Here is a 14,450-nt window from a genome sequence, read left to right on the forward strand (position 1 = left end):
GGAATTCCCTTTAAGGAACTGTAAATGAAAGTGTTTCCACAGAGGATTAGACGCAGAGAGTGTTTTCAGCACCAAGAGTCAGTATCAGTCTTTCCTTTCTGCAGTAGAGCTGTTTACATTTCATACAAACACTGTGTAACTATACATTTTTTGTATAGATACAAGATGTGTATGTATAGTGTGTATAGTGTTTAGTGTGTGTGTGTATAGTGTGTGTATGTACAGTGTGTATAGTGTATATGTAGTATGTGTGTATAGTGTGTGTATGTAGAGTGTGTATGTATAGTTTATATGTAGTGTGTGTGTGTAGTGTGTATGTACAGTGTGTATGTATAGTGTATATGTAGTGTGTGTGTAGTGTGTATGTAGAGTGTGTATGTAGTGTGTGTGTGTAGTGTGTATGTACAGTGTGTATGTAGAGTGTGTATGTAGTGTGTGTGTGTAGTGTGTATGTACAGTGTGTATGTATAGTGTATATGTAGTGTGTGTGTGTAGTGTGTATGTACAGTGTGTATATACAGTGTATATGTAGTATGTGTAGTGTGTGTGTACAGTGTGTATGTACAGTGTATATGTAGTATGTGTAGTGTGTGTGTAGCTTTAAAGTTGAGCGGGGGAAGGAGGGATTTCTTTCTCTTTTTTGAGGGAGGGAGGGGGTGGCACTGTGCCAATAAGGGAGAGAGGCACGCACACACACACACACACTCACACTCACACGCGCGCGCGCCTGAGAGATAGGATGAGCGTGCTCGGTGCGATGGGGCGGCAGAAGCGCGCGCTCCTCGCCGCTGTCGGAACGTGGTTGTAGGTTCGGCGCGAGGAGCGAGACCCGCGCAGCCGCAGATGGAAGCTCGCGGAGGAGGAACCGCACCGACCCGCGCGCAGTGATGGGGAACACCGCACCCAAACCGCTCACAGGTAAGAGTCTCGCGCTGCGTGCGGGGGAGCGCGTGGGAGGTGTTTCAGGGGGCACGCGGTTTCTGTGTGTGCGGGGTTTCTGCGCGTGCGGGTTTCTGTGGGGTTTTGCGCGGCGCTGAGAGAAGGATAAGCGCGTGGGAGAGGGAGCTGGAGAACATCTGATCACCCAGTTTAACCAGAGCACGAGCTGCTTAGACGCTGGGATGCACGTGCACGCGGCTGGTGTTCAGTGAAGAACGCGGTGGCTGGATGGACGCACGAGGCTGACATTCGGGCTGCAACAATTAATCGAATAATCGACAGTACATTTAGGAAAATCGTGCATTCTTAATATTAAGCCAAAGTTTTATTTGAATTTGCTATGAATTTGTAACAGGTGACATTATTCACAGGTGTGCAGGTGTAAAATAGAAGCAGTGATAGAGGGGATAGCAGATATAGCGTATCAATATCAACTAATCGACTAATCAAAAAAAATAATCATCAGATTAATCGACAACCATAATACCTTCGGCCAGTTTTTTCTTTTAGACATAAGTCTTTTGTATTCCAAAAACAAATCCGATTTATGGCTACAATAACATGATCCACATGTATAGTGAGTTTAATTAGATGAGTGATCTTTAACCAGCGCGTTAACCTTGTTTAAAAAAAAAAGTTAAAAGTTACTCGGTGGTTGTAGCACTGGTTTGTATTTGCAGCGATCAAAGCAAAAACTACTGAGCTCCTGTATTATAATTTGATTGAAACATTTTGCTTCTGGTCCTTCAGACTGTGCTGTAAACTCTGGCTTTGCTTCTGAATTCTAACGCACAGACTCTGGTTGTGTTTTTTAGCTTTTTCTTCTCTTTAATGAAAATGAACAGAAAACAGACATCGTTTTCAGAAAATGTTTTTATTAATGTTTCACTAATTTTAAACTTCCTTCTTAAAACACTGTGAAACAACCAGTAAATGAAATACTCTACAGTTCTCTGTCTGCAGGCCAAGTGCATAAAATCACATACTTATAATTTTTTGTAGTTTTTCTACCCCTAATAGACATAAAACACATTATTCTTTCAGACCTTGTTATTGTCTATTGTGTTTTTGTGTGTTTGTTTACATACGAATAAATTACACCAATAGTTTTTAGCAGTGCATCAATAACCTCTATACACAGACAGATAGTATATACTATAATAGATGGGGGAAGAAAAAAGTTTATGTCTTCCAAACTATTATTAAATAAATGTATATTGTCCTTTAAAAAGGTCTACTCAGATTATTGTGCTATATTATGTCAGTGGCATTTTATGGTTTTATAATGACAATAATATTATTTTTTGCAGTTACTAAAAAATATTTATCAGGTCTAGTCGGATATACTCCTAAATACATTGATAAATCTTAACAACAACAGACTATGAGATTAATTCAGATTAATAATTGAGAATATTCATATAGATCATATGCAGCTCCCACCACTCGCCCGCACTGTTAGCATACCTTCCTTTTATCCATATATAGTTATAGGTGGTTGTATGTGTTATATATGCTGCTGTTAGCAGGAGGCTGATGAGGAACGCGGCTGTAGTGCAGCTTTGACTTCAGTCCAGATCAGATAAAACAGCTGGAAACCGTCAAACATCTAATAAACGTCAGACACACCGGTCTTCCAGGAACTCAGCTTTACATTCAGTCCAATTAATAGTAATTAATAGTATTTTTAACTGTAATGAAGCTGCTGAACTCGTTTTAAAGAGTGAAGCTACTGCAGTATTTGTAGATTTATAACAAAGTTTTATACACAGAAAATTATATCAGTAGTTTTTATAGAAATCTTATAACTGTTATTTTAGTCTATGTTTTAAGCTTTTGAAAGGTTCTGTGTGTTTTAATGATTTTATATATACAGGTATATTATTGGCTTTATTGTAGAATCTCTTTAAGGGGTGTTTATTATAGGGCTACTATAGCGATTATCTGAATCTACGCTGTTTTATTTATTACAACTCAAAGGGGTTTAAATTTAGTGCTGTGCATAACTTGGTTCATTGGAAAGTGATTTTTAGAGGATTTCTATCATAAATAAGAAACATTATTTAATCAGGTGAAGAACTGAATAAGCATCTTGATAGATCTGTGTTGTCATCGTGTTTTTGTATAGAGCTGTTATTTTTGTTAAAGAACTGCAGATATTTCTGATTATCACTGTAATTCTGTTTAATAATCACTTTTATAGAAGCAGAACTGAATCCTGTATAGAAAGTGATGGTGCAGAAACTCAGCCTGGTGTTTTGGTGGGACAGCTGGGTATTCCCTCTGGACTTTATTGATCTATTTATAAGATGGTCAGGTATTCACCGCTGACAGAGCTTAAATTACCTGCTGCTGTATTTACAGCCGCTATCGTCGCCCTGCTGAGAATGTTGTTTTCTTTAGTGATTCATCACAACGTTTATAGAACAGTGTTTCCATCATACGGCCTGTCGTACCTGAATGACATCATTAACAGTGTATTGTGTTCAGTGTGATGTTTAGATGATGACTCGCTACTGCTGTAAAGAACAGAGGAAATCTGGAGGATTCATCACTCAGTCTGTGCTGAGCTGTGATTTCAGGCATGTGGGGGGTTTAGGGGAATATATAAATATATATTACAAACACATAAACATAACAGTGAAAAGAGACAATAGAAATAGTAATTCATATTTAAATAATAATTAAACCAAAATTGTGGAATTTATTAACCATGTAGCTACGATGCCTTTAATGCTGGTATTTTATACCAATTCTATAATTATCAGTTGAGTGATGGTGTGTGTGAACGTGAGCAGCTGCTGTGGGGTTGATCAGTAGATCTGCATTAAGGTGAAATAAAGTGTTTTATTTGAAGGTTTGAGTTGCAGAGCAGCCGTGTGATAAACTCCGCTGGTGGATAATTGATGCTCAGTTATGAACAGAGTTGTGGGCTGTGGTTTATTAATCTGTGTGTGATGGAAATGATGGAGGTGTGGCTTCAGGTTTGTGGTAAATCAGGTGGCAGATGAACGGCACCAGGCTCGATCTTGTGTTTGGGCTCTCTGATGGTCTCAGATCTTGATGGAATTTCCTTGTCCAGCTGTTGCAGGTCGTCCTCTGGGTCTTTTGGTGACTCTTGGGTTGCCAGTGCATCGCTGTTTGTGGGATCTGTGTATTAGCCGTGTTTTTACAGGGACGAGTCTCTAACCTGCCGCCCGACCCCCCTCCTTTCTCACCCGGGTTTGAGACCGTTTTAATACAATTTCCAAAATTCTGCTTGATATTTGATATTCTATCATTATCACTATATGATTTGTTTAGATGCAGTATTGCTGTGTTACAGTGTAATGAGTACAGTATGAAATAACACATTAACCGGAATGTAGGGCTGTGTTTTGGCAGGTATGATATGATACGTGTTACAGGGTGATACAGGGGTTACAATTCAACATAAAGCAGTTTATTTCAATACTGTATCCAAGGTGAAATATTGTGATTGTTTAAATCAAACATTTAAAACAGGGTCATAATATGAAAAACACAATATTTATTAAATTCAATCCAAAAAAGTTATAATATGGCATCTAATGGGGTTAAACACCACAATAAATGAACCACTGTCTGACACCAATCTTTACATATAAACTAATACCAAAAAAACGATACGAAAATTGATACAGTATTGCAAAATTAAATATCGCAATGCTTTGATATATCAGTACACTCCTCACTGGACTGTATTTAGTGTGGAATGAACTTTAATAAGCGGATCCTGTGACGATGTTTCCACTGTTTCTGGGGGTGTTTGTGCTACAATGGCGCTCTGTCTCTAAAAATAAACAGGACTACATCATGTGTGAGTGTGTGTGTGTGTTAGTCTGGGGGGTGGAGCTCCTCCTCTCTCTGGGGTCTCGGTTCTCACGTTCTCCGGCTGGAAGCTCCAGGCCGGGTCTCTCTCTATCGCTGTAGTGAAGTTTCACTGTCGCACAAAAAAAAGCATAATAAACTGCAGCAGAATTTCAGCACTTATTTAAGGAAATCCTAAATAATTACATTCTTAATATGAACAGAGTCAGAGGGGTTTGAGAGGAACCAGACATCTATACTGTTTAATACTGAAACTTTCACTCGTATGAAATTATTATAAACATGTTGTTGAGTCAGAGTATTAGAGCAGTGTTAATATAAACTTTTACTATAAAACATTTTATATTGTCTGTGGTGGAGATCAGGATTCAAAACCCATAGAAACGTTAGAGAAACACAGTGTAGTAATATATACTATAGTAAATATACTATACACACAAATCAAGCTTAACATCACCACCCCTCCCTTTAAATTCCTCTTCAGTGATCAGGAGCCTACAGGACGCCACAGAGCAGCTGTTCTATTAGTGAGTGAGTGTTGCTCTGGTACAGGGAGTGGATCAGATACAGCAGTGATTAGCATGGTGGTGTGTGTGTGTGTGTGTGTGTATCATGGTGGTGATGTACAGGCAGGATTCTCCTGGATCTCCAGGCTAAAATGATCTTCACCAATCAGAGCAGGATCTGTCAGTCCCGCGGTCGGCTGAGTTTAATATAAAATATTAAAGCTGCCGTAATAAAACCGCCCTGCTGTTTTCTCACTGATCTGTTGAGCAACAAGACGTGTTTTCAGTTTTTAGTTTCTTCATTGTTGAACTTTCACAGAAACAAAATGGCTCAATTTTTTTCTTGAGATGTTTTTTCTTCTAAAAAACACAGAAGTCATGCCAACTGTGCCAACTGTGCCAACCAGGGCATTCTGTCCAAACTGTGCTGTAGACTGAAGTATCAGTGTTTAGAAATGGAGCAAAACATCAGTCTGTTCTTTATAAGTTATATTATAGTGATCATTTAATGTTTTCTTTGTGTTTCAGCTACAATCCGTTTAGCAGATTTAAAGGGGTTTAATCTCAGAAGCAGTTTATCTGCAGTATTCGTACAGAAGTGTGACAGGGTTGCGTGAGGCCTGTTGGTGCATGTTGTGGTGCGAGGTGCAGCATCGCCGATTTGCCGTCAGATCAGGCAGATCTATATTTGGAAGGCGAGTGAAAGTGTGCGGTTCACGGCTCTCAGACTGGTGGAAAAGCTCCCTAAATCACACAGCTTGTGAGGAGGAGACTGTGTTTTATGGCCTGCGCCTCGCCTGTGTTTATAAACGGACCTTCAGTCTTCAGCACAGTCAGGTTTATCTGAAGCTCACCGTGGAAAAACTCAGCGTAAAGCAGAGATCAGGACCTGCTTCCTTTTTTTATAGTTCTGTGGGTAGTGTGGGAAAATCTTGTGAAATTATCTTTGGTTAAATAAACTTAAAAAATACATAAAAAAGAGAACTGAAAGCAAAAAATCGCAGCTCTAATCATTTCAGTGAAACTACTGGTAGCTTGAACGGCTCATTTAATGCAGCTTTAAATGACTATTCATCAGTTTATCCTTCATTATGTAGCAACATAACTTATTATAGTTTATTGAATTATAGATTGCTGTATTATATGTAATGTTAGTGTAGAATCTACTAATCTCGCCTTCAGTACAGGCCACAAATATCAGCATGTGTTCAGAAATCCCAATGGAATTTTAGGCTAACAGTAAATAAGCGTTTTGTCCATCGTGCAGCTGCACTAACCCACAACACTAAACAATCCACAGTGATCACATGAGGCATCACACTTTTTAGTTTTACAAAAATCCCAGAAATCAGTAGCTGTTTCTCTGAGGATCTAAAAGCCCTGAGGTTCCTCACTTGTGCTGAATCATTTATTTGTGATTAGCATGTTAGCCTGTGTTTTTCCTTCACATAACAAACAAATACTCAAAGACGCATCACAGATCAGAATTTAACAGTTTAACAGGTGATGTTACTCAGTCATCACTCTGCTACAGTCCTGAACACGGCTGTTAACGGTTTCCTTCATTTACTAAAGCTGATATTCTTAAGTTTGGAGCATACGGAAGAATCATTTTGAACTGGGTGGGTGTGATGCGGTCTCCTTTCAGAGTGGATGAATCCGATTCCAGGTTATGTTCAGTCAGAGAGAGAGAGAGAGAGAGAGTTCAGTCAGAATCTTCACTCCTTCGTTTCTTTGGTTTTACTATGAGTGAATGAGCTACTGAGCTCTGAGTTTCCTCTTCTGAAGTCCCCATTGCTCCTACTAATGTGATTTTAGAAATATTACAGGTGGATTTTATCTGGATTTTTATATATATATGAAATTAAATTATCTAGTCTATCAATGTTCTGAGTCATTTTACAATTCTGATAAATAAATAAGGATTATTATGATTAAATTTATAATTATAAATACTGTGTTATAAGTGATTATGTGAAATGTGAGTGTGAAATGTGGGTCTATATAATAATTCCTGAGAGTTTAATGGGTTACATTTTATTTTCTGTAATGTTTATTTAATAATATCAGTATATTATAATATAGAGTTTAATCTCTGTCTCTGATTGGTCTGATTGTTGTGTTCAGCAGATTCGAGTCTGCAGCACCGCCCGGTGGCCGGTCGGCAGTACTACGCCCTGCAGCACGGCGCGGCAGCAGCGGAGCGGCGCACCTCCACCCAGCAGCCCTCGAACCCGGAGTCCCCGCGGTTCCACCCGCACGCCAAGGGCAAGAACATCCGCCTGGACGCTCAGCTGCGCCGCGCCGCCCGCAGGAACAGCTTCTGTAACGGGATCACCTTCAGCCAGCGGCCCGTCCGGCTGTACGAGAAGCTGCGGCTGCGGCTCTCCGGAGTTCACACCGGCTGGAGCGGAGCGCTGCGCTTCGGCTTCACCAGCCTGGACCCCGGAGATCTCACCTCCACCGACATCCCCAAATACGCCTGTCCCGACCTGGTGACCCGGCCGGGGTACTGGGCTAAAGCTCTGCCGGAGAGACTGGCGTCCCGGGACAACGTCCTGTCCTTCTGGGCCGACCGGCATGGCCGGGTCTTCTACTCCATCAACGAGGCCGAGCCCGTCCTCTTCCACTGCGGCCTCAGCGTGAGCGGCCCGCTCTGGGCCATCATCGACATCTACGGGATCACGCAGGAGGTCACGCTACTGGGTACGCAGGTCACACTCAAACCATAACGTCTCTTAAAGTCTCATATCAGAAAAAATAAAATAATTTACATTAAAACCAGACACACAGTTTATTATATACAGGGGACAGGTGTGTTACTGTCATTATAAACATCTTTTCAACCTCACTTTTTATCAGCCACTACATACAGGGGTCGAAGAATGAAACTGAAACACCTGTCATCATTTTAGTGTGGGATTTTAGGTTTCATGTCTAAATTGGAGCAGCCTGGTGATCAATCTTCATTAATTGCACATTGCACCAGTAAGAGCAGAGTGTGAAGGTTCAATTAGCAGGGTAAGAGCACAGTTCTGCTCTAAATATTACAATGCACACAACATTATGGGAGGCATACCAGAGTTCAAAAGAGGACAAATTGTTGGTGCACGTCTTGCTGGAGCATCTGTGACCAAGACAGCAAGTCTTTGTGATGCATCAAGAGCCACGGTATCCAGGGTAATGTCAGCAGCATACCACCAAGAAGCACCAACCACATCCAACAGGATTAACTGTGGACGCGGAGCCTCAGATATCAGTGAAGAGGCTCAGAGTGCCGGAGGAACAGTTACACACTGATCCCAGTTCAGCACTGAATCACACCAGACCAGCAGAACACAGAGGAACCAGATAGAAAGCAGTGACTCTCTCTGGAGCCCTGGCCTTATTTGGTAAGAGTGTCTCATACCCCAGAGAGAGAGAGAGAGACAGAGACAGAGAGAGAGACTGATATTCTGGGAGGCCGCAGATTTGTCGCTGGAGAGAAAGCAGATGCAGGCAGATGTTGAGTCTGGTCTGTCAGTCAGGGTGTGATTAGCTGATCCAGCTTCACTAAACACTTTTACTAAAATCAGCAGCTAAAAAACACCAATAAAATCATAGAACAATCAATAAAAAACAACTCAGTCTGTTATAGACCAGTATAAAACCCCTCAGCTAACAGTAGAGCTAAGCTATATAAAACAGAGGTCTAGATCAGGTTCCTGGAAGAATAAGGATCATTTGTGGTTCTTTATTCTGAACCCTGAAAGAAAGTGGAGAAAGGAGGTCATTAAAAAAATCCAGTAGCATTTTTCCTGATAGAAAAGGTGAAATCTGCAGGTGTTTTGCTGATGTTTGACACTATAAAGAAGTGAAGTTGTAGTTATTGGAGTGTTTCACTTGTGGAAGCTCGTGTTCTGTGTTTTTGGAGCAGAATAAATCTGATTTGATCACTCTTTTTTTCAGAGAGCTCGTTTGCGGAGAGCGTGGGCACCAGCTGTCTGAGTGCAGCTCGGCTCAGCGCCTACCTGCCCCAGAGCAACACCGACTCGGCAAACTACAGCAACAACCAGCTGGAGAGCAGCCAGGCCGCCGCCGCCAAGATGGCCACCCTTCAGCTCGCCGGATACAACCAGCTCAGCCCCTGCTGCTCCTCCTCCTCCTCCATCATATCTGCCTCCTCTTCTTCCTTCAGCGTCCAGAGAACCGGCCGCGTCCCGCTCCCGGCCCTCGACACTGACCTGCACTTTCACCCCGTCCGCGGGACTGATGTAGTCCTGTCCACCGACCGAGCTGCGGCCTGCGTCCACTTCCTGGACAGCAGCAGGACTCTGGTGTTTAGTGACCGGCCTTTGCGGGTCGGCGAGACGCTGTACCTGGAGGTGGGTCACCTGGGACTGCCGTATTTCGGAGCTCTTTTGTTCGGGATGACGTCCTGCGACCCGGGGACGCTTCACGCCGGGGAGCTGCCGGCCGACCCGGACGTCCTGCTGGACCGTAAGGAGTACTGGGTGGTGTACCGGGGCTTACCTGTTCCCGGGCCAGGCGATGTGCTCAGCTTCACCCTGCTGTCCAGCGGAGAGGTGCATCACGGGGTTAACGGGACGTCCCGCGGACGTTTGCTCTGCGTCGACTCCTCCCAGGTCCTGTGGGTCTTCTTCGCTCTGCACGGCGCCGTCAATCGACTCAGGATATTAGGCAAGTTTCCACTGAGTGTCCTGTTCATCAGACTGATCTCAACTGTCCTGCACATCAGATCCAGAACAGTCTGAGTCTGTTTCTCAGACAGGGATTAAGTCTAGTCTTGGGATACACAGCATTTTAAATGAGATTTTCCACTGAAAAGAAAATATAGTCAATAACGAAACTTAATCCTTGTCAGGAAACCGAAGTAATGGTTCTTAATAATGAGCTGATAAGCTGGATCTGGTGTTTTGGGGTTAGAACTGCACTAAACTTAACTCAAGACTTTAGTTCAGTTCTCAGATTTAGTTTCAGGCGTCTCTGCCGGCTCTCATTAACTTGTTTTTCTCACTGGTTTTATTTTTCTCTGAGTGGATCTGCTGGCGTGTCCTTCAGTCTTAGTCTGGGACGCCGCTCCGCTCTGAAGAATTCCTCTAAAATAGATCAGTAATCCTGCAGAGCCGAGGATGTGATGTACAGCCGAGAGATCAGGACTGATGTATTGTTCAGTCAGCAGATCATAAAGATCACAGACAGTTAAAGAACAGGACACACGTCCTGTAGGATTTTCCTCTGTTAGATTTCAGAAGCGGACGCTGTCGGCTCACGTTCGGCTCAGAGTCACGGTGACGCGTCTCGCTGCGTCCTGATCCACAGGCTGAGGACGTTCTCTGCAGGACCAGAACATTTCAGGAATACCTGCAGCAGGAGGAACATACCTCACTAAGACCTGCTTTTCCTGTGTATTAAACTGTAAATATATTTCTGTACGTCTGAAACGAGCTGAACTCCATCCTCTTTATGCTTCCAGGAACTCTTCAGGCCAGTCCATCCACCTCCCCCTCCATCTCCAGAGGAACCGCCTCCGACGACAGCGACTCTGACCTCGCCTTCAGCGTCAACAGATCCTCCTCCGCCTCAGAGTCGTCTCTGGGTGAGTCAGAGTCCACACAGCTCCACAGAACCAGCCAAAGTTTATAAACATCCTCTCATTTAATATTTTTATTTATTTTTTCCCTACACTGTAAATGAATAGTGAAGTGATCTATCAGATTATGAAGGAACACATAATGAATCATGTAGTAACTTAAAAACAGTGTTAAACAAACTAAAATACTCTGTGAAGTATTTAGATACTCTTATCTGGGGAGCTGTTTGTTAACTTGTGGTTTCTGAGGCTGGAAACTCTGAGTTTTATTCTGTACAACAGAGGAAACTTATTCACAATTGTTCACTAAACTAAACTGAGTATTATATATATATGAATATACAGCTGAACAAAATGAACATTTTCTGAATCAGTTTCTATAGTTATAGGTTTATGCATAGGCATAAAAATATTGTCAAATAATGCAAAGAAGTTCAGAAATCAATATTTGGTGGAATAACCCTGGTTTTTAATCACAGTTTTAATTTAATGCATCTTGGCATCTTGGTTCTCCTCCACCAGTCTTACACACTGCTTTTGGATAACTTTATGCTGCTTTACTCCTGGTGTAAAAATTCAAGCAGTTCAGTTTGGTGGTTTGATGGTTTGTGATCATCCATCTTCCTCTTGATTATATTCCAGAGGTTTTATATTTGGTAAAATCAAAGAAACTCATCATTTTAAGTGCTCTCTTATTTTTTTACAGAGCTGTGTATTTATACGGTTAATTCTCAGCACTGTAAGTTATTTGTTAGTAATTCTGTTGTGTGTTTTTCAGTTACGGCCCCCAGTTCTCCTCTCAGCCCCCCCCTCTCTCCGAGTCTGTCTCTGCCAGAGACGCAGCGGGGCTGTAAGGGCGGAGAGTGCACCGTGTGCTTCGATCAGGAAGTGGACACCGTCATCTACACCTGTGGACACCTGTGTCTCTGTAACGACTGCGGACTGAAGCTGAAGAGACAGATAAACGCCTGCTGTCCCATCTGCAGGAGACCCATCAAAGACGTCATCAAAACCTACAGACCATAACGCACACACACACACACTATACACACACACACACACACACACACACACACACTATACACACACACACACCATACACACACACACTATACACAATATACACACACATACTATACACACACACTCACTATACACACACACACACACCATACACACACACCTCTGCCCGTAATGAACTGAGCGCAGTACTGCCTGTGTCTCCCTCTGCTGGACTGAGCTGGTATTTCAGGACTGAGTTCTGTAGCTTTATCTCCTGTAGCTTTACCTTCACCCAAACCTCCTGCCTCTAATCTACTGCTGAGACCAAACACACACAAACACACACACACACACACACTAACACACACAAACACACACACACACACACTAACACACACTAACACACACACATAAACACAGAGGAGAGAAAACGTAAGATAACACTTTTAAATTTCATGGTTTTCTGCATACATTTTGTGATCTGATCTTCATCTAACTCAGGGGTACTGACAATGTATAATGTAACTACAATAATAATACAAAAACATTATATAATCTTGCAGATCTTTGGTGAAAAAACTCATTTAACACTCAGAGTGATAGTTGGAAAAAGTGAGTGAACCCTGGAATAAATCTCTCAGTGTTTTACCCCAATCAGAGTAATAACCTCACCCAGACTCAGAGTGAGATTCAGCTCACTCTTCCTGCAGAGCTGCTTTACCCCCGTCTTACTCCTCCCACACCTCAAGTGTACAATCCATAACATCTGAGAGCTGGGCTCTGATTGGCCACTTCAAAAGTCAGGTTTAGTTTTTCTTAAGCCAGTCTGTTGGGGATTCGCTCTGCTGTTTTGGGTCTTTGTCTAAAATTAAAACAATTCATTTTTATTGAGCGCCACTCCTTGTGATCCACAGTGTGAAATTCTCTACGTTTGTAGATCGTTTGCTTTACTGATGAAGCTCTAAAGTCTTTAAAATCACTTTATAACTTAAAGTAAATGAATCGTTTTTGATGGTTCTGATTGTAGATCTGAAAGCTCTTTTTGTGCAGCATGGTTTATGTAAACATATCCTTCTTATGTGGAGCAAAAATCAAAGTTTGTCAGATAAAGATCAGTCAGATTAGCTTTAGCCCACCAAACTAGCAAAACTCAGGTATTATATCAACACTTTAATTCTGATGAGCTTCTCTGAGGTCATTAACACAGGGGTTCACATACTTTTCTCACCAGAACTAAGAGGTTTTTATATTTGTTCTCAATGAAGACAAGAATGAACATAATTTTTTTTGTGTAATTATTTTATTTTTTATATTTCTCAATATTTAGATAAAAAATTTGATCTCATTTTATGGCAGATTTATGCAGAAAATCATGAATCTTAAAGAGTTTAAACTGTTTCTCTTCTTTGTATTTATATGTGTGGGGTTTCTCTGTTTGGTGCTCGGACAGTTTCAGTGCCTTTTTGCCTATAAAGCTCCTAAAAGCTGACAATCATATTTGATATGTTTTGTATAGGTTGGAATTGTGAATATGAATATTATTATGAATTAATTCAGGTTGATATTTTAAAGGTAAATGTGTGTGATTGTCTTTTGAAAGGATGATAAAAGAGTTTATGTGTATTTTGATTTTTTGCACTTAAATGGGAATAAAATTAATCTGCAGCCAATAGAAACACAACAGCGCCACCTACAGATTCATAAGAATAGAGTTTTGTAACAGTGATTTATTTTGTAGGCTGTGTGATCATAGACTGTATATAAAGATGGACGCCGTGTCACCGTCCATGAAGCCAAAATCTTCCGCCATTTTGGCGATTCAGAGACCCGATTCTGCGCAGTAGAGACCAGAGGAGGGAGAAAGGCTGTGGAGAGACCGCCTACTCATTTAAATAACCCCGCCCCTGAGGCTGCCTCGCGGTCACAGGCTGCAGAGCGGAGCTGACGGTCTGTTATTGGTCCCGCCCATAAGCAGCCCTTTTACCATAACCACACCTTTTTTGAATAGAGCTGAATAACGTTTTAAAAACCGAATTCTGTGGGGATATAAAAATTTAACAATATAAGCAGAGGTTACACTAGCTGCTGCATTTAAATAAATGAGGTAGAATTACAGTATATTAGAAAAAAACGTGATTGAAAGTTGTTCTGTTTTGCCATTGAAACCTATGGGGATGTGTAGGTGGGGTTACACAGCTTTCTGCAGCCGAACAGCAGGGGGCGCCCGACCTGTGGTGGCTTCACTTTTAAGAGACGATGCTCTGTCCAGCTATATACAGTCTATGTGTGTGATGGTGTAGAATTATAAAATGAGAAAGTAAAAGTAAATAAAGATTATTTTACTGCAGCTGAAGGAAAGATCAACATTACAGCAAAACACCGAACAGATTCAGTTTATAATATTCATCATGGAATAAAAATATATATATATTTTTTTTCAGAAAGAGTATGTGACATAAATGGCCCTGTTGTCAAAAACATATATTTGAAAAAAGATGAAAGTTTGTTTTCTATTAAAAAGAAAGTATAAAAGAGTAGCTGCTGTTTTTATTCCAGGTTTT

At 41.5% G+C, this 14,450-nt stretch overlaps 1 protein-coding gene across 2 annotated transcripts; it reads left to right on the forward strand.

Annotated features, from left to right (window-relative positions):
• Positions 1–708: 708 nt before the first annotated feature.
• Positions 709–14,423, forward strand: neurl1b (neuralized E3 ubiquitin protein ligase 1B). Of its 2 annotated transcripts, none has more exons than XM_022683689.2 (5): positions 709–918; positions 7,422–8,000; positions 9,243–9,974; positions 10,771–10,893; positions 11,666–14,423. In XM_022683689.2, the coding sequence occupies exons 1-5, from the start codon at positions 888–890 to the stop codon at positions 11,911–11,913; spliced, it is 1,713 nt and encodes a 570-aa protein (XP_022539410.2). In that variant the 5' UTR covers positions 709–887; the 3' UTR covers positions 11,914–14,423. The 2 variants fall into 2 exon arrangements, with proteins under 2 accessions (XP_022539410.2, XP_022539411.2); XM_022683690.2 differs by having other exon boundaries at positions 7,425–8,000.
• The last annotated feature ends 27 nt before the right edge of the window (positions 14,424–14,450 follow it).

The sequence above is a fragment of the Astyanax mexicanus genome, chromosome 10 (assembly GCF_023375975.1).
Source record: "Astyanax mexicanus isolate ESR-SI-001 chromosome 10, AstMex3_surface, whole genome shotgun sequence".
Classification (NCBI taxonomy): Eukaryota; Metazoa; Chordata; class Actinopteri; order Characiformes; family Acestrorhamphidae; genus Astyanax; species Astyanax mexicanus.